The 23620-nt window shown below is 48.9% G+C and overlaps 2 protein-coding genes across 2 annotated transcripts in view; both read right to left on the reverse strand.

The window, feature by feature from the left end:
• Window positions 1-434: 434 nt before the first annotated feature.
• Window positions 435-17923, reverse strand: FKBP4 (FKBP prolyl isomerase 4). The gene is made up of 10 exons (XM_032223812.1): window positions 17673-17923; window positions 16219-16363; window positions 15511-15653; window positions 14524-14644; window positions 12704-12860; window positions 12464-12554; window positions 9626-9709; window positions 6409-6594; window positions 5261-5500; window positions 435-2533 (listed from the first exon to the last, which is right to left on the reverse strand). Exons 1-10 carry the CDS (start codon window positions 17784-17786, stop codon window positions 2441-2443), a joined length of 1374 nt encoding a protein of 457 aa, XP_032079703.1. The 5' UTR covers window positions 17787-17923; the 3' UTR covers window positions 435-2440.
• The window catches only part of LOC116512977 (dihydropyrimidinase-related protein 1-like), a 33123-nt gene continuing 27169 nt past the window's right edge, over window positions 17667-23620 (reverse strand). Inside the window, exon 14 of the mRNA XM_032223680.1 lies at window positions 17667-21707. Coding sequence (XP_032079571.1) covers window positions 21616-21707 — 92 coding nt within the window. The 3' untranslated portion in view covers window positions 17667-21615. The remainder of the gene's footprint in view (window positions 21708-23620) is intronic.

Here is a 23620-nt window from a genome sequence, read left to right on the forward strand (position 1 = left end):
CCGAGGTCCTCAAGAGTTTTTGAGCCAGCTTTCACCTAATCTGTAGTTTGTGACTTTGGTTCTTCCTGTCCAGGTGTAAAAACCTTGCTTTCCTCCCCATTAAATTTCATGTTGGATATTATTGCTCATTGTTCAAGTCCGTCAAGGTCTTTTTGGATCACCGATTTAACCAGAGTGCTGCAGAGGAAACTACAGGGACTGCGTTCACCGTCCAATTTATTCAGCCCTTCTTCCACAATCGAGTGGGATTCCATTAGGACCCCTCCATATTTAGCGCAGGTCCCCCGAATCCACGGGAAGGCTGCAACCAGGGTGCCGCAGCGCCTTAAAGAGAGAAGGGAATCGTTCCTCGTTTTTCTTCGCGCTCTGGATTTGCGGAAAGCCGTAAAGTTTCAAAAACCGTCCTCCCGCCCCAGTAACCACATACACGCAAGCAGAGATTATACAGTTTTAATCTGCATAATGGGCGAAACAGAGCAGGGTTGCATTAACTGTTTTTTTTTTAAAAGCCAATTATGAAATGACTCCGCTTGCGTTCGCTTTTCTTTCAGAAGTCATCGCCACTGATGCACACAGCCTTCGGTCCGCCTAGCCACACCTGCCTCTTGACTGCCTCAGCCCAACACCTCGCTCCCATTCCTGAAATGCACGGATGGGTTGCAATATGCTCGGAGGTCACGGCCGGAGAGCTCAAGCTCGTCACGAAAGTAACATTAAAGGCAGGGAAATGACCACTTGGAAGATGTCTTTCAAACCTCACCCAAGCACAGGCTCACCAAGAGCCTTCAAGGCTGCGCACGGTGCCAGGCGCTCAAGGTTTGACGCCCTTCTTCCAAATTATCTCAATGTCCCATTTTCCAAGAATCCAACTGAGCTGGGAGTGCAAATCCCGGTCCTGCTTTCCCACCCATCTGCTCTGATCAGCTATCCAAACTGTATCTCTGTGCTCCGTTCCTTGACCTGCATTAGGCTTTTATTCCAACGCGTGATTTCCTTAGTGACCTCTTGACCTGCTGGACTACTGACCTCCCTTCTTCCCACCTGGCTGGACAAGGGGCTAAGCCTTGAACTGTTGGCGGGAGTTGTGGGCAGGCTCCCGAGGGAATTGTGGGAACGTAGGCAAATGTCATAGTGCGGTCATGGCAAACCTTTTCGCCACTTGTCAGGCTCTGGGAAAGCTGAACGTCCGGGTTCTAGCGTGCATGCGCGCGCAACGATCAGCTGGCGAGGCCCAGTTTTCGACATGGCCACACGTGCAAAGGGATCGCGCTCCGGGAAAGCCAAACTCCCGGGTTTTAGCGCTCATGCACGCCCAGACGATCAGCTGGCTAAGGCCGCATGTGCACATCTGTTTTCGGCACTGCCATGCGCGTGAAGGACAGCTGGTTGTTGCGTGCGCGCCAGAAACCCGGAAGACAAGCAGGCAAGGCCATGCGTGCCAGGTTCACCGTCACAGTCCTAGTGGGAATGCCTGATCTATCTCATTAGGTCTTTCTGTGCTCAATGGAGGGGGAGGGACATAGGGACATCCCAGGAGGAGACGCTGCAGATCAATCCCACCACATTGGTGTAGAAGGATGTTCTCCCAACTGGCAGATGTTTGAAAGCTTATGGCATGTGGGCGGCCTCCTTCCAGAAAATGGCTAATTGTCACTGACCTGCAACTCTGGGTGACCAGATATTATTTTCCTGCACTTTTGATATGTCCTCTTTATTCCAAAGATCCTACTAGCCGATGCCCTTGGCAGGCAGTCATTTATCCAACCTGGTGGTTCTGATGTTGAGCGAACTCGGGGAGGGAGGAATATCTGCATTTAACAGTCCGAGGGCCACTAACCCTCCAGACTTTTAGAGTTTACTGCTCAAGTTTTTGGTTTTCTATTTCTTTTCCTCTCCGGGAGAAGAGGAGCCCTTTGACAAGAAAAGTGGCTAGCCCTGCTTGGGGCATCCGTGACAACGGAGCCGAAGAGAGGATGTTAGGCTGCGGCAGAAAAGGCAGCTCTCTTTTGTGTTTATTAGGCCTCTCATGCAATAGCTGTGTGCATGTGCAGATAAAAACTTTCTTTAAAAATAGGGAGGGGGGGAGTAAAGACGGGGAGGAATAAAATGTGACACTTGATTAGGCCAAGCTGGAAACCTGAGAAGGATGCCAGGGAGATGAGGAAACTGATAGGAAAAAAGGGACCCTAACAGAACTTTCAAGCTCAACAACAACAGAGTAAAGGATGCATGTCCGAATAAATAATACATCAAACGTTACTTGTTTCTGGTTCTGCCACCGTTTTGTTTTTTTTCCTAGGATAGACACTAAACCGCCCCCCCCCCCCAGCCGTCACCCCCCCTTACCGAATCAAGATAGAAAAATAAAGGTCTAAGTTCACTGGAAATTCTTCAGTTTTTTTTTTTTTTTAGAAAACTAACGGGTCATCAACTCTCAGCCTCAAATTTCTATGTCGACGTCTGTTTTCTCCTCCACGCCGTTCTGCTTCTCTTTCATGTCGGCTTCTTCTTTGCATCCGGCGTCGGCTTCCGGCTGGAGAAAAATCAGGAGGAGAAAACTTCAAAGTGAGAACTCTTTGACACTTGGAGTGTGTGTGTGTGTTTGTGTTTTCATTCACTCCTGTCAGAAGCGAGAGAGGCTTATTTCCTGGGATGGGAAAGCTACAGGACCAGGCCAGGAACCGTATTTTTCAGAGTATGAGACGCACCTTTTTCTCCCATAAAAGAGGGTGAAAATTTGAGTGCGTCTTATGCACCGAATTTAGCCCCGCCCATCCACCGCCCTCCCACCCTTTGGCCTCTGCGTCCTCGCAATTTATCTTCTTGCGGAAAAGGCTGAAATTGAAAGTGAAACTTGCTGTCTGCTGCAAGGAGGCAAATTGCTGGGAGGCAAGGCAGATTTTTTTTTCTTGTGCTAATGAGGCTAAATTGAAACACAGTTTGCTGCAAGGAGGCAAGTCAATAACTATAAAAGCCTATAGAATGTTCAAATTATTAGACTTATTTTTTAAAGACTGGTTTATTATTGTTCTAGACAGCTTAACAAAATGAAGAAGCTTCTTAAAATAAATGCTTGGTCTGAAGAGGCCTAGTGCTATTTTATCTTATTTTAAATAGCAAAGAATAACTATACTTCCAGAAAGCCCCATCAATTTTAACAGCATCTGTACAAGTATAGTCTGAAATGTAACACCACAAACAGCGTATATCATCTGAACTGTTTGCTGTTTGTTGCAAGGAGGCAAATTGCTGGGAGGCAAGATTTCCCCCCCCCCTTGTTTTCCTCCCCAAAAGCTAGGTGTGTCTTATACTTCAGAGCGTCTTATGCTCCAAAAAATATGGCACACAAGTTCGTTAAAGGGGCACCTTCTTAATGAAAGTTGCGTATTTTCCTGCAGCTTTGCAATCCCAGGAAACATAAGCCTCTTTTGTGGCAGGCACACACAACACACTCCAAAGCGGCTTTTTTTGGCTTTGGTTCAGGGCATGGGTGATTCATTAACCAGTTTCTTGATTAACCTGTTTGGAGGTGACCTCTGCAACTGAACGGCCTCTGATGACAGGCTGGTCCTTTGCAACAAAGGAAGGGCTGTGGAGCAGAGGCCATGATTTAAATCGCTAGTAAAAAGTCTTGATTTGAGTCAACTCGATTTAAATCATCATTTTTAAAGGGCAACTATCATCTCAGTCTTGCAGCAGCTCCTTCTCTGATCTATTGCTGACTCACCGACAGTCCCATTCCCTTTAATGGGACAGTTGGTGATGCGCCAGTGACACAAGGTGAGGGACGTGGCCAGCAGCAGGTGAGTGGGTGCCCGCTAACAGGCACTGCCAGGATGAATCCAAAAGGACAGCCATTCTTGCTGATTCTTGCTCATTCTATCTTTTAATATGATTGAGTTTACCACAAATGTAAATATTGCAGAATATACAGCCAAGCCCCGTGCTACATAGCTAAGCTCCCTTTCATGCTGAATAAACTAAATTACGAACGTATTTTAAATGGAAAAGTATTTTTAGATGTTTGCTCCAAAAGCATTTTATTAAAATAAATATGATAAAAAAATAAAAATAAATTGTAAAAAATCCAATTAAATTTTTTTTTTAAAGCATCAATTTTTTTATCCACCCTAGTTGCCAGGGTAAACACGAGTGCTTCGAGCCTTTTCAGAACACAAAACAAAAGGGAAGGCAGCAAAGTCAATGCTGAGGGGTGAACCAGTAGGAACAATAAGCAGGCAAAACCAGAGGTCAGCATTAGGGCCAAGATCACGCCAGGCCTTTAACGTGTGAATAGTGTCATGGGTCTTAACTAGCTGTTACTTGAGATACAAGTTAGTTCTACCCATCATGGAGACTTTTATGTATGTATGTATGTATGTATGTATGTCCTATCCTACATACATACACACACACACACATACATACACACACACACATCCTTTCTTGTCATTGTACAAAATAAATGCCATGAAATTGGTCTCTATTCTATTTTATTCCATTCCGTATTTTATTATTCTATTCTAGTATTTTATTATTCTATTCTATTAATATTCCATTATTACACTCTACATTCTATTCTATTCTAATCCCTCTTCTATTCTACTATTCTACTATTGTATTATATTTCTATTCTACTTGAGAGACCGCCTTCTGCCGATTACCTCCCACATTCGATCCCACAGATTAGGCCTCCTCCGTATTCCATCTGCCGGCCAATGTCGGCTGGTGACTACTCGGAGGAGGGCCTTCTCTGTGGCTGCTCCAGCCCTTTGGAACGAGCTCCCCGTGGAGATTCGGACCCTCTCCACCCTTCGGGCCTTCCGGACGGCCGTGAAGACCTGGCTGTCCCAGCAAGCCTGGGGTTGAGTTCCCCCCCCCTACTCAAATTTGCTGTGTCTGTTGTGCTTTTAAATTGTTCGTATTGTCTGATTGTTTTGTCTTACTTTGTGTAATTTCCCCTCCCTTGGCTTTTGTTCAGCCACCCTGAGTCCTTTCGGGGAATAGGGCAGCCTACAAATTGAATAAACTCCAACTCCAAACTCCATTCTATTTTATTCTGTTATTTCCTGTTCCGTTCCGTTCCATTCCTCTCTGTTCTATTCTACTCTATTCTTTATTCCAATATTCCGTTCTATTCTATATTCCGATTTCTATTCTGTTTTATTCTTTATTCTGATCTTCTTTTCTCTTCTAATTCTTCATTCCATTCTTCTGCTCTATTCTCTATACTCTGAGAATAGAACAGTACAGAACTTACCTTTCCTTCTTTGTCTGCCAGTCTCTGGAACATGTTGGCGTACATCTTCTTCTCCCTTTCGTGCTGCTGGCGGATCTTCAGCTGGGCGATCTGGAGCTGGGCTTTGGCCGCCTTGTTGCTTGGGTAGAGCTGCAGAACCTTCTGGAAATCCGCTCGGGCCAACTCAAAGTCGTTGACGGCCAGTCTCGCCTCGCCTCGCCGGAAGAGGCCCTTCTCGTTGTTGCTGTCCAATTCCAGGGCCTGAAAGGATGGAAGGAGAAGAGCTGGGGTTTTTTTTTTTCAAGTTTTTTATTTTTTAACATACATATAATATAATCCAAAGTAGACCATTACATCTTAACAAACATTTTTTGAATATTCAATAATGTATCAATTCCTCTTGCCATCAAGCCTCGTCAATTTTTATTGGCTTTTCTGCTTTCCATACACCATATTATAGTCTATTTCATCTTCAACTCTTCTCTCCCTCTCTCCTCCTCCCTACCTCCTTTCTTCCCTCTACCATCTCTCTCTTCTCTACTTCCCATTGCTCTCTCCGTCTCCTCTCCCCTCTTTTCAACACCTTCTTTCTCCTTCCCTTTTCCTCTCTTCTGCCTCTTTCTCTCCTCTCTTTATCTCCCTTCCAGACTCTATTTTATGTGGCATATTTCAGCCTTTTAGCAAACTCCACTCAATATCAGTGGCATTAAGAATTATAGTCCAAAAAAACACTATTTTCCATATTTCCCTTTTAAAGGTATACCTTTATAAGAGTCCCATTTGTTTCTTCCCCCCACCCCCCTTCCCAAAACCTCTTTTTTGGGCGAAGTGCAAGACGGATTCAAGTTTTCAGCTATCCTCATAATACCGTTGCACAGTTATACATAATTAAGTGCCCATGTTGTATAAGACAGTGTTTCTCAACCTTGGCAACTTGAAGACGTCTGGACTTCAACTCCCAGAATTCCCCAGCCAGCATTCGCTGGCTGGGGAATTCTGGGAGTTGAAGTCCAGACGTCTTCAAGTTGCCAAGGTTGAGAAACACTGGTATAAGGAGAGCTGTTTTGACGGACGCTCGAAGGCCGATGAGGGCAGGAGGGATTCAGAAACACCAAACGGCAAGGAATGAAACATGATTTCATCCCAACAGAGCAATTCCCTCCGTTTACCTTGTTGCAGTTTTCCAAGACCTGAGGAAACTCTTTCAGCTTCAAATGGCACATGGAGAGGTTGAGATGGGCAGCCAGCCTCAGGTTCCTGGACTGGGCTTTCTCTATATCCGACAGGCCGGTTTCATGCTCCAGCCACGATACGGTTTTCTTATACTGTAAGGTGGCTCGCTTGTATTTCCCCTCCTGGAAGACAAAGCTTGTGGTCAGATTCAAAGGAAGCCAAAGGCCAATCCCCCCAACCCACCACCCAGTAGGTGCACAAAGGACCCTGTTCACAATCCATCACAAATTCACAACAGCGGCGGAATGAACGGTTGTTAAAGCAAGGCCCACCTGCCACAGCAAATATGTGTTCACCAAATCACGAAGCAGGCTCCTTGTCGCGAAAAGTAAAACCCCTTTTTACTTGGCTACTGTGAATTCCTCTCCTTCACATCCAAAAAAGTCCCGGCAAACAGTCTTTCTAGGATGAACTGACAACCACAGACCTTAGCAGGCTTGGAGGGCTGCCAGGTCGATATGCTATACAAGAAAACACTTGGCAAGGAGTCTCTTAGATGAGTAAATCTTCACACTAATCAAGCGAACTAATGGTCTCCTGCCAGCTTCCCTCTGGCCTTGGGAAGAAAGATTTAGAGCAGTTATGGCTAACCTTTTTCGCCTCACGTGACAAAAGTGTGCGTGCCCCCCCTACCATGCATCCCCCTGCGCATGCATGCACAAACCATACCCCCCTCCGTGCGTGCCCCATTTTGGGGCTAGCAGGCCTCCCTGAAGCCTCCTGGGATCAAAAATGGGGGGGGGGGCCCTCCCACGCTTCCCCCTGCGTGCCTACGCTGTTACAGGTGTTATGTCCGCCTTGTATGCAGCTTTATTCCCCTCTAGCATTCATCTCCATTGTTCAGTAATGCATTTCCTGCCTGTCTAGGATTTACTTCTATCTCCTCCCTGAGGCACTTCCTGTTCCTGTTGGATGTATATATTCTCGATGGCTTGTATAGTGTTTTAACTGCATTTTGATTAAACAACACCCGCTGTTGCAGAAACCAAGGTGCACATGCATGGTGGAGCTCAGCTGGGGTAACAGCTCATGTGCCGGCAGAGAGGCCTCCGAGTGCCACAGGGTTCGCCATCATGGATTTAGAGAAATTGGAGACGGGCACAAGGAGAGGAGACTTAGCTTCCAGACCTACAAAGGGAGGCTGAATCTGAGTGACTGCCGGATGATAGTCCTGCTTGGAGGGCAGTTAAGGTTTATTTTTCTCCCCTGGGTCCAGAGTTCAGGACACAGAGCGATGGATCTGAATTCCAGGAAAGCAGATTCCCGTGGAAAGTTAGAAGAAAAAACATTCTGGTGGCCAGAAGGCCAGTTTGGCAGGGGAAGGAATGACCCATAGGGATGAGCTCACAAAAATGATCTCCCACCGATATAGACAGCGGTCCCAAATGCTTTAATTTGGATTCAGGGTGGGGGTGGAGACTGGATTTAATGGCTTCCGTGATTCTTGCCTGCTTTAAATAACAAATTTCAGTTTTTGTTTCTATTTCTGGGTACAGGGTGTGCTTTCCTAATCCCTTATGCCTAAAGTAAATAGAAAATAGCGTATTGTTCTGTTCTACAGTGGGATGATGGGAGTCTGTCCTCTGCACCTCCATCAATGTCTGGTTTGGCTCTGCAACCCAACAAGACAGACACAAACCTCAGAGGAGAATCAAAACTGCAGAAAAAACAATGGCCTTCCATTGAGGACCTGGACACTGCATGAGTCAAAAAGAGGGCCGTGAAAATATCTACAGACCCCTCGCATCCTGGACATCAATTGTTTCAACTTCTATCCTCAAAATGATACTATAGAGCACTGCACACCAAGACAAGTAGACACAAGGACAGTTTTTCCCCCAAACACCATCCCTCTGCTTAACAACTAATTCCCTCAACACTGCCAAACTATTCACTGAGGCTGCATTGCTATTACTATTAATCTTCTCATCCTTCCTATCACCCATCTCCTTCCACTTATGACTGCAGGACTGCAACTTTGTTGCTTCTATCCTTATGATTTATGTTGATATTGTTTCCAGATTGCTTATTTGGACCCTATGACTATCATTAAGTGTTGCACCTTATGATTCATGACTAATGTATCTTGTCTTTTTATGTACACTGAGCCTATGCACCACAACTTCCTTGTATGTCCAATCACACTTGGCCAATAAAGAATTCTAGCATTCGTTCTATCTATTATCTATCAATATCTCTATATCTATCTACCGTGTTTCCCCGAAAATAAGGGTCTTATTTTCTTTTGACACCCCCCCCAAAAATAAGCGTGTGGCCTTATTTTTGGGGAGGTCTTATTATTTTTAAGGTGCAGGAGGCAGTGAACGGGGTCACCTCATGGCTGCTGATACATTGCAATATTTTCAGAGGTCTAATTTTAGCTCATGCTCTCAAAAGCCTGATTGGGCTTATTAACTCGGGGGGGGGGGGGGGTCTTATTTTCAGTGAAACAGGGTATCTATCTATCTATCTATCTATCAATATCTCTATATCTATCATCTATCAATATCTCTATCTATATCTCTGTATCTCTGTATCTATCTATCCATCCATCCATCCACCCAACCACCTACCTACCTACCTTCCATCATCTATCTATATTTATCTATCATCTATCAATCTATCAATATCTCTATAACTATCAATATCTCTACATCTATCATCTATCAATATCTCTATCTCTATACCTCTGTATCTCTATATCTCTATATCTATCTATCTATCTCCCTACCTACCTACCTTACCTACCTACCATCCCTATCATCTATCATCCCTATCATCCATCTATTATTTATCTATCTATCTATCTTCTATCATCTATCTTCCATCATCTATCTTCCATCATCTATCTATATTTATCTATCATCTATCTATCTTCCATCATCTATATTTATCTATCTATCAATCTATCTATCAATATGTCTATATCAATACCTCTATATCTATCAATATCTCTATATCTATATCTCTATATCTATCTATCTATCTATCATCTATCCATCCACCTCTCCAATAATTGGATGAGGAACCAGAAAAGCATGTTCACTCGGCTTCTTCTGCCCTCGCTTGGACTTAGCATTCTGTGTTACTGAAGGAAAAAACCCCGTGTCTACAGGGCAGCCCAGGGCTACACACCCTGCAAGGTAGACCTACTTTGAAATACTGGGTGCCTTTTTCTTTTGCAATGGTGCCTTGTTCCAGCTTCTCTTGGGTGTTCATCTCCCAGGGCTCTTTTGCCTGCGGGAACACACAAAAAAAGAGCCAAATCAGCCACCGCCATGGTCGAAGGAAGCCCATCATTGGAAGAAGGGAAGAGGATCAGGGGAAGAGGATCTGGGCATGTGCTTTCCAAAGGCGACACAGCGCACCATGGCCCTTAGCAACATTAAAGAGCGCGCGCGCACACGGACACACAGACAGACACCTAGAATGAGAAATTCATTTAGGCGTCCTTGTTTTGGCCTTTAGCTACACCGGGAGATGGGTGTTCTGACCGAGGAGGAGAGCCTTTTCTGTTGCAGCTCCGACCCTGTGGAACAATCTCCCCGTCGAGATTCGTACCCTCACCACCATCCAGACCTTCCGCACGGCCCTTAAGATCTGGCTCTCCCAGCAGGCCTGGGGATAGGTTCCCAATTTACCCGCCCGAGTGTTGACTGTTGAATGAAAGTTGTGTTTTATTATTTTTCTTTTGTTCACTTACTGTTTGTCTTTTGGTATTGCACCCCTTTCCCTGTGATTGTAAGCCGCCCTGAGTCCCCTCAGGGAGAAGGGCGGCCTATAAATCTTAATAAAATGTCTAAAATGTCTAATTGTCTAAATGAGGCTTCCCCAAAAAGCACAGAGCAGAATCCTGGTCCTGACAAAACCCCTTTTATTAAACGAAGGTGAATTCCTCCCATTCACCTTCAGCCAAGGCCTGGCAAACAGTCTTTCAAAGGAGTATTTATGACCACAGATCTTATCTAGCTTGGGAAGCTGCCATGTCAATATTGTCCAAATGAGGTGCTGTGCATGGAAAGGCTGGGCAGAGAGTCTCTGGGATTCCCAGACAGATCTTCTCACTCCTGAAACAAATCTAACCCCCGAACAGTTTCCTGCAAAAAAACCCTCCACTTTCGCTTCTCTTTTATTTCCTATGGGAGGGGCCCCTTGTCCACCTGTGCCTTTACTCCCACATCGACCCTGATTTCTGAGTTGTTCTTTTCTTCTAGCAGCTCTGCATATGCGCACACTGGGAACAGGTTCCCACTGTTCTTCTGCCTCACTGATGTCTGGCCCTGAAGGCAGCTGATAACTGGCATATGGCCCTGGCCCCCTCTCTGCCTCCGACACAGAGCCCTCCTCAGAGCCTTCCGCAGACTCTGGGACTGGCCCATTTTCCTCCCCAACCTCTGCCAGCTCTGCTGACGGGCCGCAATAATGGGATCTAAGAGTCAAGGGAGATTTCAACCTGCAGGGATCTATGGGGAAATCAACTCCACCCACAACTGCAGACTCTTTGATGTCAATTTGGCCTCCTAGAAGGGTGAAGAGGGAAGCGGTGCTCCTACATTTGATTTAGCAACAGCGAGGACCTGATCCGACGGTTAAAAGCCGTGGGAACTTTGGGGGAAAGCAACCACATCACTCCAGATTGCAATGTGAAACTGGAACACCGAGAGTCAGGGAGAACCAGTAACAAGTTTAGACAAGTCCTAAGCAGTTATTCCCATGGACAAAAATCCTCAGGGCAGAGAGAGACCGGAAGCTTCCAGGTGGTCTTTCCCACCCAGCTTTTCCCCCATGTATGGGGGTCAGGCGCTAAAATATTGCTGATTATCCTCAGGTGCCCGTTTTCCTTTTTATTCTTGAGGGTTATTTTTCATTTTACACTCTGCATTTTTATTGTAGCATTTTAAGCACGCTCACCAGTGGTGGGATTCAAAAGTTTTTACTACTGGTTCTGTGGGCGTAGCTTGGTGGGTGTGGCATGAGAAGGCTACTGCAAAATCTCCATTGCCACCACTCCCGGGGAAGGATACTGCAAAATCCCCATTTCCTCCGGACCAGCTGGGGCTCCGGAGGCAGAGAACAGATGCGGGCGTGGCCAGCCAGAGGTGGTATTTACCGGTTCTCTGAACTACTCAAAATTTCCGCTGCCGGTCCTCCAGAACTGGTCAGAACCTGCTCAAAACCACCTCTGACACTCACCATATCCAAAGTCACTTAGGGGAGATGGTTCAGCCGCACAAATTAAATGAATAAATAAATACGGGCAGTGTGATAATACCAATGAATACATTATAAATAAATTGTAAATAAAGTAAATGAATAAATATGGGCAGCGTGATAATACCATGCAGAAGCGAAGGGGGAAAGAGGGGACAATCCAATTGCGCAAACCATTTCATTTGTCCCAAACTTTAAAAACTTGATGGGACGAGGAAGATCAAGACGAACATCTTTAAATATTAAACATATTGCATTAAAAAAAAAAAAGCCTGCACCGTGTGTTAGACCACAACTTGTAATTGTATGTTGAATAAAACAAATAACGTTCAGTAAAAAGTACCGTATTTTTCGGACTATAACACGCACCAAGATTTCAAAGAGGTAAATAAGAAAAAAAAATTATCCTCCCCCGCCCCCAGGAGAACTTTGCAGACTTCAGCAGGGCTAAAGGGGAAGGGGAAAATGCCTGGTTTTGTGAAAAATGGGTCAATTTTGGGGGGGCAGGAAAAAACGTCTCCATTTTTTGCAGAAATGGGATGCGGGGGCGTGTTTTCGGGAGGCCAAAATTGGCCGTATTCGGTGTATAAGACTCACATAAGACGCACCAACATTTCCACACTCTTTTGGGGGGAGAGGGGGGGGAGGAAAGGTGCATATTATACTCCAAAAAGTACGGTAAGTGTGCTGAAATTGCCAAAAAATTAAGCACACCCCTGTTCCGTAAGGCCATCCCCCGCCCCTCCTGTCTGCCTTTGTATAAGTGCTCCCTGACGTTACCTTTTCAAAGCTTTTCAGCTTGATTTCGTATTGCAAGTCGGCATCTGGCGGGATTTGAAACTTTGGTTTCCCGACGCTTCCAAACCCGTAGCTGTAAGAGACACGGGAGGTGTTGAGGAGCAAAATATTTCTCCCTGAAGAGCAACTGACCCACAAACCCCCATCTCACCCCCACCCCCATCATTTCATCCCAAGAGTCACCGCCCCTCGGCCGAGACCATTTCAGGGCAAAAGGCTCACCTGGGCTTGAGATAAACCACAGCCTCTTCCAGCTTCTCCATTTTCAGTAGCGTTTTGTCCACGCCGGGAGGGAGGTCGTAGTTTTCCGCCTCTCCTACTTCAAACCGTAACTCTCGTTTGTCAAACACGCGATCTCCGTGCCGACCTTCAATCTCGACTGGCATTAAAAAAAAAAAACAGCAGGTATTTAGAACCGATTGCTGAAGTTCTCTTTGTAGAGCAGGGGTCCCCAACCCACCCACCCCCCCGGGGTCACAGACCTGTGGGAACCAGGCTGAGCAGATTGCAGGTATTCTGACCTCGGCTTCCCCAAAAAGCCCGAGGCAGAGTCCTGGTCCTGACAAAAACCCTTTTATTAAATGAATGTGAAATCCTCTCCTTCACCTTCAGCCAAGGCCTGGCAAACAGTCTTTCAAAGGTGGATTTATGACCACAGACCTTATCTAGCTTGGAAAGCTGCCATGTAGATATTGTCCAAACACTGTGCAAGGAAAGACTTGGCACAGAGACTGGGACAGATCTTCACACTCCTGAAACGAATCTAACAACCCAACGAACAAATTGTTTCCTGCAAACAATTTCCTCTTTCATTCCCTATGGGAGGGGCCAATCACCTTCCACCTGTGTCTTTACTTTTCTTCTGGCAGCTCTGCCCATGTGCACACTGGGAACAGGCTCCCGCTGTTCCTCTGCCTCACTGCCATCTAGCTCCGAAGGCAGCTGTGAACTGCCAGACAGCCTTGGCCTCCTCTCTGCCTCTGACGCAGAGCCCTCCTCAGAGCCTTCCCCAGCCTCCAGGACTGGCCCAGGTTCCTCCCCAAACATCCCCAGTGTCTGACTGTGCTGCCAGCTCTGCTGGCTGCTGGAGGGCTACAACACTCAGACCCTAAGGAGCAAAGAAAGCAGGCCGTGATGCCACCATCCTACCTGGGAATGCAGGCCCACTTTGAAAGATGGGACCGTCAAGGACCAGTTGTGGAGCCTGGCATGATGGTGGCATCCAGGAATGAGACACGGCAGGTGATTTGTTGCCACGTGATCTCTTTTTGCGACCTTCCCACGTGCAAAGTCAATGGGGGGAAGGCGGATTCGCTTAACAACCGCGTCACTAACTTATCAACTGCAGGGATTCCCTTAACAACAGTGGCAAGGAAGGTCGCAAAATGGAGGGGCAAAATTTGCTCAATGTCTCACTTAACAACAGAGGTTTTGGGCTTTCGAGTGCTCTTTTTTCATACACGACAAAAATGTATTTAAGAGAAAGTGATTCTCTGTGTTGACAGAGAATCTACATATGGAGGTTTATCCAAAAGTTAATTTGCTCAGTGAAAAGAAGGACCAGGGGAGACACGATAGCAGTCTTCTAATATCACAGGGATTTCCACAAAGAAGAGGGAGTCAAACTATTCTCCAAAGCACCAGAAGACAGAAGCAACAGATGGAAACTAATCAAGGAGAGAAGCAACGAGGACTACCCGTGTTTCAACACAACACTCTACAGAGATGACCGTCTGGAACCCTTTCACACCGGCCCCGAAATCCAGATTAATAATCCAGTATGTGTTTTAAGTCAGAGGTGGGGAATTATGGCACCTTCGTGACTTGTGGACTTCAACTCCCAGAATTCCTGAGTCAGTCATGCTCAAGAATGCTGGCTCAGGAATTCTGGGAATTGAAGTCCACCAGTCTTATAACGACCATCGTTCCCCCCCCCCATCCCTGCAGGCTCAGGAATTCTGGGAGTTGAAGTCCACAGGTCATAAAGAGGCCATCGTTCCCCACCCCCTGGTTTAAGTAATCCCAGCTCTCCCGCTACTCACCCTCTACAAAGGCTCCCTCGTTGGGTTTGGAATAGCCTTCTCCTTTCTTTCGGATCCGCCGAATTATTCCCCCGTCTTCATCGTCGGTCAAGTCTTTTCCCTTGAACTCAAACAGTTCTATCTGGAGGAAGAAACCAGAGGCTTGTTTAGCGCCAAGGGGAGGCGTTGTTGTACTGAGGAGGGGATCAGATAGAGCCGAGGTGGCGCAGTCGTTAAATGCAGCACTGCAGGCTACTGCTAGATCAGCAGTTCAGCGGTTCAAATCTCACCGGCTCAGGGTTGACTCAGCCTTCCATCCTTCCGAGGTGGGTAAAATGAGGACCCGGATTGTTGGGAGCAATATGCTGACTCTCTGTAAACCGCTTAGAGAGGGCTGAAAGCCCTATGAAGCAGTATATAAGTCTACTGCTATTGCTATTGCTATCAGATACGGATTGAAATAAAGGTGCGCACGAAAAGCAATCTGAGCACACTTAAAATGACTAAAGAAAAAAAAGTACCACGTTTTTCGGACTATACAACACACCGGTGTATAAGACGCACCAAGATTTCAAAGATATAAGTAAGGGAAAAAAAACCTTTTGTCATCCCCAGCCCCCAGCAGCACTCTGCAGGCTTCAGCAGGGCTGAGGGAAGGAAAAATGCCCTTGTTTTTGCGAAAAATGGGCAGAAAACTAATGTTTTTTTTCACAAAAAGGAGCATTTTTGCCTTCCCCCAGCCCTGCTGAAGCCTGCAGAGTGCTCCTGGGGGCCGGAGGAAAGGAAAAATGTCTCCGTTTTTTGCAAAACATGGCCCATTTTTGCAAAAAAGGGATGCGGGGCGGGGAGACGCCAAAAATGACTGTATTCAGTGTATAAGACGCACCAACATTTCCACGCTCTTGGGGGGGGGAGGTGTGTCTTATTCTCTGAAAAATACAGTAGCTACAGTTCCCTTCATTCAACATGCCCTCTTCTGTGGGTCAAAGCACATGGCATGAAACCTACCTCGAAAAACAGGGTGGCATTAGCAGGTATCTTAGGGGGGCTGCCGGCAGAGCCATAGGCATATTCCGGTTTGCAGACAATCTGGCAAAGTTCCCCGATCTTCATGGTCCCCACAGCGATGTCCCATGCTTTGATCACCTCACCTAAGCACAAAGAGAAATAGAGGACAAGGTCACTCGAAGCTTAGCTCCCAAGAGGATTGTTAAAAAGCAGTGCAGCTATCAAGGTAAGAGCGGCGCCCTTCAGGAATTGTTAAAATTAAAGGTTCCCCTCGCACATATGTGCTAGTCGTTCCCGATGCTCATCCCTATTTCAAAGCTGAAGAGCCAGCGCTGTCTGAAGACATCTCCGTGGTCATGTGGCCAGCATGACTCAACGCCTGAAGGCGCACGGAACTCTGTTCCCTTCCCACCAAAGGTGGTTCCTATTTTTCTACTTGCTTTTACATGCTTTTGAACCGCTAGGTTGGCAGAAGCTGGGACAAGCAACGGGAGCTCACTCCGTTACGCGGCGCTAGGGATTTGAACCACCCACCTTTCTGATCGACAAGCTCAGCGTCTTAGCCACGGAGCCACCACATCCCTTTTTGAGCTACCTATACAAATATGTAAATGTATGTATGCAAATATGTATGTGGGATGCAAATAAATAAGTAGAAAATAGAGGGAGAACCGTTGTGCACTTCAGAGGAGTCAAGGGAGTCGTCACCTTTTCCAAAATCGAAGGAGAATTTGTCCTTTCGGTCCCGGCTGGAGTCAAACTTGGAACCATCCAAGAGCCATCCAGTGTAGTGGACAGTCACTCTGTCCCCTATCATGGGGCATTCGGTGCCCGTCCCTTCTTTCTTGACCACCTGCCAGGGAGAGAAGGAAGCAGAGGCCATCTGAGGGCGTGCCCGAAAGCCACGCTCTACCAACGGGCAAAACCAAAGCCAAGCCAGGAGAGAAGTCTGGAGCTCCCACTTAGCGACCTTGGGGGGGGTGCAAAGCGAGAACTGGCCAGTCCTGAGCAGGAGGAGCGCCAAAGGGCCACTTTCCTTCTGTCCAGGAAGAGAGAAAAGGGGGGACGGGGAGGTGAAAGCTGGGAGGCCTGGCCACCTCCTGCTCCCCCTCCCCTCTAACAGCCCCCCACTGCCTCACAATAGCCCCACCACCCCACTACTCCTCCCACTGTCCCTAATAGCCCCTACTACGTCCTACTATCCCCCACCACACCCTAACAGCCCCCACCACATTCCAATAGCTCCCACTATCCCCAGAACTCTTCCCACCACATCCTAATAGCCCCCACTATCGGGTATTGCCCCTACTACACTCCCCTCTGGAACGAGCTCCCCGTGGCGATTCGAACCCTCACCACCCTCCAGGCCTTCCGGAAAGCCCTTAAAACCTGGCTGTTCCGACAGGCCTGGGGCTAAAGAGCTTTTGCCCCCCCCCCTCGAATGGTATGGTTCTTGTGTGCTTTTAAATTGTGTATTGTTCTGTTCCGTCTTTTTTATCCCTTATCTGTATCCCCTTCCCTGACTTGGATTGTGAGCCGCCCTGAGTCCCCTTCGGGGAAAAGGGCGGCATATAAGTGCAATAAATTCAATTCAATTAATAGCCCCCGGAAACCCCAAAATTCCTCCCACCGTCCCTAATAGCCCCAAGTATGTCCTACTACCCCCCACCACACCCTAATAGTCCCCACTACCCCTTATAGCCCCTAGTACCCAATGGCCCCCACTACCTAATAGCCCCCCACCGTCCCAATACTCCTCCCACTGTCCCCAATAGCCCCCACTACCCCAAGAGCCCCCCAACTGCCAACAGACCTTCCACTGCCCAATAGCCCCCCCCCAAAACCCCCACTGCCCTCTATAGCCCCAATATTCCTCCCACCGCCCCTAATAACCCCCCACCGCCCCCTAATGACCCCACTCGCCCCAATGCTCCTCCCATTATCCCCCACAGCCCTCCAACGGCCCACAGCCCCCCCCCCATGCGGCCTTGGGCTTTTGGGGGGGGGTTTCCTTGAGGCCTGAAGGCTCCGACCGGCCGGGCTTCTAGTGCTGCCGCCCCCCGCGGGGCCTTGCAGGGGGAGGCCGCCCTAGAGGAGGAGGGAGGTGGAGGAGGAGGGGGGAAGGCTGAGGCCAGGCGGGCCCCGCGAGCGCCTCCGCCCACCTTGAGGACGCCGCCGTCGCACTTGGCGGTGATGTCGAGGCCCTCCGAGGCCGCCGTCGCGGCCGCCGCAGCCGCCGCGCTCATCTCCTCAGCCCCGCGCTCCTCCGCCGTCATGGCGCCGTCGCCGCCGCCGCCGCCGCCGCTCTGAGGGAAGCTCCGGTGCTCGGCCGCGCGCGCGGGACCCGCAGGCGGCGCCTCGAGGGGGAGGGGGGAGCGCGAAAGCTGCGCGCGCAGCAGGGACAGCGCGAGCGCGAGAGAAAGAGAGAGCGAGAGAGAAAGAGAGAGAGAGAGAGAGAGAGAGCGGCCCCCGGGAAGAAAGGCGCCTCCAGAGCTGGGGAAAAGGAGGAGGAGGAGGCAACAGAACAAAAGCTGCGCGCGCAGCAGGGAAAAAGAGAGGAGAGAGAGAGAGCGGCCTCCGTGAAGCGAGGCGCCTCCCGAGCTGGGGAAAAGGAGGAGGAGGAGGAGGCAACAGAACAAAAGCTGCGCGCGCAGCAGGGAAAAAAGAGAGGAGAGAGAGAGAGAGAGCGGCGCCCGGGAAGAGAGGCGCCTCCCGAGCTGGGAAAGAGGAGGAGGAGGAGGATGCAATAAGAACAAAAGCTGCGCACGCACCAGGGAGAGTGACAGGGAGGAGACAGAGAGCGCCCGCCCCCCCCCCCCCGCCGGGAAGCGAGGCTCCTTCTCCCGAGCTCGGGAGGAGGAAGAAACCGCGGAACAAAAGCTGCGCGCGCAGCAGGGAAGGAGGGAAAGAGCGTGAGCGGGCCGGCAGGAAGCGAGGGAAACGAAGGAAGCAACAAAAGGTTGCGCGCGCAGCAAAGAGAGAGCGCGCGAAGAGAGAGAGCGAGAGCGGCCCTGAGCGCTCCCTCGCGGGCGGGCGGGCGGACGGCCGTCGCGAAGGTTCTGGAGAGCCGCGAGGTAGAGGCGGGAGTTTAGCGCGCGCTGACTGGCCGTGTGGCGCCGCCGCCTCACGCTCGGCTGTTAACCTGGTCAGGCCTGAAGCAGCCGGGCCGGTGGACACGTGTGTGTGTGTGTGTGTGTGTGTGGGACGGTTGTCTCCCTGCCGGCCCTTTTTTGGGGGGTTCGGAAAGCGCCGCCCTGCCTTCGGATGGAGGCAAAGGACTCCGGCTGAGGAGGGGCTCCCGCTGTCCTCTGACGTGGTTTGGAGAGGAAGGGACCGCAAGAGAGTCGATCTGCGTTTCCCTCAGCCTTTGGTTGCCCCCATTTTTTTAGCACTCTTGTGGTCCCTTCCTCTCCAAACTCACTTACCTTGTGGGCAAGGGAGGGAATGGGTCAGAACCACCGCTGAGCGACCCTCTGACCGTGAGAGGAGTTGCCGGGATGGCCCATCCATGCCTTGGTCATCATACAATGGTCCTATAAGCTCCATCTACTCTCTTGCCATCCCTTCCGCTCCAAACTCCCTTGTCCTGTGTGCAAGGGAGAGGGAATGGGCCGCATCCTCTGCTAAGCGTTGCTTGGAGAGGAAGGGATCGCAAGAGAGTAGATCTGCATTTCCCACAGCCTTCGGTTGCCCCTATTTTTTAAAAAAACCTTGCGATCCCTTCCTCTCCAAACTCAGTTGTGTGGGCAAGGGAGGGAATGGGTCAGAACCACCGCTGAGTGACCCTCTGACCATGAGAGGAGTTGCCGGGATGGCCCATCCATGCCTTGGTCATCATACAATGGTCCTATAAGCTCCATCTACTCTCTTGCGATTCCTTCCGCTCCAAACTTCCTTGTCCTGTGGGCAAGGGAGAGGGAATGGGCCGCATCCTCTGCTAAGCGTTGCTTGGAGAGGAAGGGATCGCAAGAGAGTAGATCTGCATTTCCCACAGCCTTTGGTTGCCCCTATTTTTTTTAAAAAAAACTCTCTTGCGATCCCTTCCTCTCCAAACTCAGTTGTGTGGGCAAGGGAAGGAATGGGTCAGAACCACCGCTGAGTGACCCTCTGACTATCAGAGGAGTTGCCGGGATGGCCCATCCATGCCTTGGTCATCATACGATGGTCCTATAAGCTCCATCTACTCTCTTGCGATCCCTTCCTCTCCAAACAACGCGTAGCAAGAGGATCTGACCCATTCCCTCCCTTCAGGAAAGTGAGTTTGGAGAGGAAGGGATGACAAGAGAGGGGTTTTTTTTAAAAAAAAAAAGCAACCCAAAGCTGTGGGAAACACAGATGTACTCTCTTGCGATCCCTTCCTCTCCAAACTCACTTGCCTGCAGGCAAGGGAGAAGGAATGAGCCAGATGCTCTCCCGCATTCCTGTGCCCGTACATAACGCTGGGCAACTGGCCTTCACACATGCGGGAGCACCAAAACCCGAAAAAGCAGCACCCAAACATCTGGGTTTCCTGCGTATGCATGCCCGATGGCCAGCTGTTCCTCAGGCACATCCACACCGAAACTGGGCGTTCTGGTGCCAGTGCATACACGCACGATGGAGCACTGCTCTTCTGGGTTTTGCCGCGATCCAGGTGGGGTGGTTTTGCGTGCCATTTCCAGTGCGCGGTGACGTAGATTAGGCTGCATCTGATATAAGGTCTCCTGCTTGTGCAGGGGTTGGACTAGAAGACCTCCACGGTCCCATCCAAATCTGTTACTCTTATTATTCTGTGAATCTGTACGCAAGGAATGCTGCACTTTAATGAGTTCTGGTCCGTGTTCTCCAGCCAGTTATTTAGTTGCCGTTTAATTCCTGTCTCGTCGGAGTTTTATCAAGGATGCACAAGAGATACCAAAAGGCCATTGTTTTGATAATGCACTACAATAAAAGAGAGTCGAGCTACTTCGTGTTCTTTTATTTCACAAGTGTTTAAAAAAAAATGAGCCACAACTACTAAATCTGACACATTCTAATAAATAACCACAATTTTTAAGGAGGAAGGGAAAAAAAAACCTCTCCATCATACAAAAACGTTTTAAAAAACCAACAAACCTTTGAAATGTTTACAAGTACCAAAATTGGTGTGTAAAGGATGACCGCCTATGGAAATCCTCTACAGTCACCACATGGATTATTAATAATGGCTTTTCCTAAAGTCGGACGAGAGTTTGACTCGACTGAGAAGATCACAGCCTATTGGCCCCCCTCATTGGGTCGGTAATGAATAAAAACACCAACAAAAATTCTACTGCATATTTATAAGACGTCCATAGGTGTCTTCCTTTAACCGAACATCACGCCTTGACCTTGTGTCTAAGCCAAGGTCAGTAACCTGCGGCTCCGGAGCCGCATGTGGCTCTTTCGTCCCTCTGCTGCGGCTCCTTACTGTCGGTCAGCACCACAATTTTGAGAGGACTTTCCGTTTGGAGGTGAGGAAGCACAGCATGCCAGGAGACTCTATGGAAAGGGCCGGGCTTTCCGATCGGCTCCACAATTGACAAGGCTTTCGTTTAGGACAGATAGAGGTAAAAGGATGCCGCACTAGGAGGAGACTCTATGGTGGAGGAGCCAGATTTCCGGTCGGCTCCAGAATTGAACGGGACGTTTGTGGCTCCCGGTGTTTTCTTTTGTGTGGGAAACGGGTGCAAATGACTCTCTGAGTCTTTAAGGTTGCCAACCCCTGGTCTAATCCATAGTGGCAGGCGGCCTTACTCTAAAGTAGACGCATAAACCGCAACTTGCTTCAGTAACATGCGTTGCCTAATCTAGCACAACTAAGGGAGGAAGGGGATGGGAAGGTGCAAAGGAAAACTCTACTGCAAGCAAAGCTACAAGCAGCACCGCTGCTCACCGAGCACAGGGGGGGAGGATCATGCTTTTAAGATGGCAAACACAACCAAGGTGATTCATTCCAAGCAAACACATCACACTATGACACTTATTTCCTTAAGACAAACATTTTTTTTTCCTCGCACAGCAATGAATGAAGCGTGAGCTAAGGAGCACGGGAATGTAGAGGAGGACTAAGAGCGTTCGTTCTTCGTTTCCGACTTCCATCTGCGCTTATCCGAGACTAGTGATGTTGGAACGGCCTCCTGGCGGTGCGACGATACGGTGTCCGGTGCGGCGAGGATTATGGTCATCTACTTGAGCCCCTGCAAGAGGACATTTCAGAAGCATTAGTCTTCTGAGCCAGCTCCCCAAACACAACAAACCATCTGAAGTGAATTCAAAGATTCAAATTCAAATTTAATGAATTTATATGCTGCCCAATCCCGAAGGACTCCGGGCGGCTTACAGAAACACATTTCTAAAAGGATAAAAATTAAAAAATAGAGAAAGAAGAGCAGATTAAAAAATCACTTCATGCACTTAATCTGGGCGGGGCTGGACCTCATTCATGAGGTCAACAGCCCCAGGCCTGCCGGAATAGCCAGGTTTTAGTAGCCTTTCGGAAGGCCGAGAGAGTGGGAAGGGTCCGGATCTCTGGGGGTAGATCATTCCAGATTCTTTTAATTAGGAGCGCTGGCAGCCTCTGCAAAAAGTTTCTCTCTCAAGGCAAGCTAACAAGTTTGTCCGGCCAGAAGATAAATAGTTGTTTGCCACAACTATCCATCTCCACCTTCCCTTTTATGCCCAGAGCTAGCGGTGGCTCTTCCATCCCAAGGACCAGCCCATAGATTTCCACTGCTCTCCTCTCCTCTGCCTTCTGTGCATCCATGCGTCAGGCACTGGACCCAGATGTTCCTCCTCTTCCTCATCAGCCACCTCCAGACCTGGGGGCTGTTGACTCTCCATCTGAGAGCTGACGGACGGCCCAGGCTCTGCCTCTGTCTCTCTCTCTCTGCCAGCTCCACTCCCTCTTCCCCCTCAGAGCTCCCAGGTTGCCCTGATGCTGATCCTGACAGACAAACCTCCTCCCCTGATTTGACTGCTGGAGGGGCCGGTGGCCGAGAGGCCACAACAATTAGATTTAATCCTCATCAATACATGAGAATCCGTCCTTTCTGAGCACAAAGCACCGCAAACCGAACCTTCTCTTAGTATGGCATTGGGGCTGCCAACGGGAGCTTCTGCGTGGCTTAGATCTGGCCTTCTCAAAAGTGGGGAGATACAGAGGGGTGCCCACCCTTATTTTTAATCTAATCAGGCCTAGGCAGGCAGATGGAAAGCTCTGTCCAAACTCCGTGGGATTTGCTTCTTCATTTTTGCTGACAGTTGCTTTCCCACAAAGGAAAAGAACCATTCTGGTATACAGATTAAGCATCAATTATTTAAAAATGCATATATGTCTTCCCTAGTTGAGGCAAGATTCATACATGCCAGGTCATATGGGAGTGTAATTAGAGAAATGGCATGGACCTAACCCTCCTCTAAAGTGTTGTGGTCCACCAGCGGCCAGAGAAGCTGGCAGAAGATTCGGACAGTGGGGAGGTTGGGGAGGAACCTGGGCCAGTCCTGGAGTCTGGGGAAGGCTCAGATGTGGGCTCTGTGTCGGAGGCAGAGAGGGGGCCAGGGCCGTCTGACAGTTATCAGCTGCCTTCAGAGTCAGACATCAGTGAGGCAGACGAACAGCTGGAGCCTGTTCCCAGTGTGCACATGCGCAGAGCTGCCAGACGAAGGGAAGAGCTAAAGAACAAGGGTCGACTTGGGAGTAAGGCCACAAGTGGACGATGAATGGCCCCTCCCAGAGGAAATAAAAGAGGAGTGAAAGGGGAGTGGAGTTTGCAGGAGACCATTAGTTCGCTTCATTGGTTTGTGACTCTCCGAGACTCCTTGCCAAGTTTTGCAGATCTCGGCCTGGCAGTTCTCCAAGACAGATAAGGTCTGTGACTGTAAATCCTCCTTGGTAACTTCAAATGAACTTTAGAAAAAGACTTCAAGCAAGTCTGACCTACCAAGGCCACTCTGGCTGTCTAAATGGCTGCGGCCTAGCTCCCCTTCCTGCTAAACTGGCACCCCCAGAGAGGGCCAGCCAGCCAACTATCCTCGGCCCTAGAACATCTTTGCAATGACATCATCTCTCCAAAGTATGCTTTCTCACTCGAAACGGGGCAGCAACTCTATC

This window comes from Thamnophis elegans, chromosome 9 (assembly GCF_009769535.1).
Source record: "Thamnophis elegans isolate rThaEle1 chromosome 9, rThaEle1.pri, whole genome shotgun sequence".
NCBI classification, from domain to species: Eukaryota; Metazoa; Chordata; class Lepidosauria; order Squamata; family Colubridae; genus Thamnophis; species Thamnophis elegans.

What these genes read in the sequence shown, in the direction of transcription:
- FKBP4 (XM_032223812.1), bottom strand. Translation starts at nt 17,786, where the DNA reads ATGACGGCGGAGGAGCGCGGGGCTGAGGAGATGAGCGCGGCGGCTGCG. An exon ending in CTCCTTCGATTTTGGAAAAG is followed by an intron (nt 15,654 to 16,218) that starts GTGACGACTCCC and finishes CTTTGTGCTTAG; the next exon opens with GTGAGGTGATCAAAGCATGG. An exon ending in CGAGGGAGCCTTTGTAGAGG is followed by an intron (nt 12,861 to 14,523) that starts GTGAGTAGCGGG and finishes TTTTAATGCCAG; the next exon opens with TCGAGATTGAAGGTCGGCAC.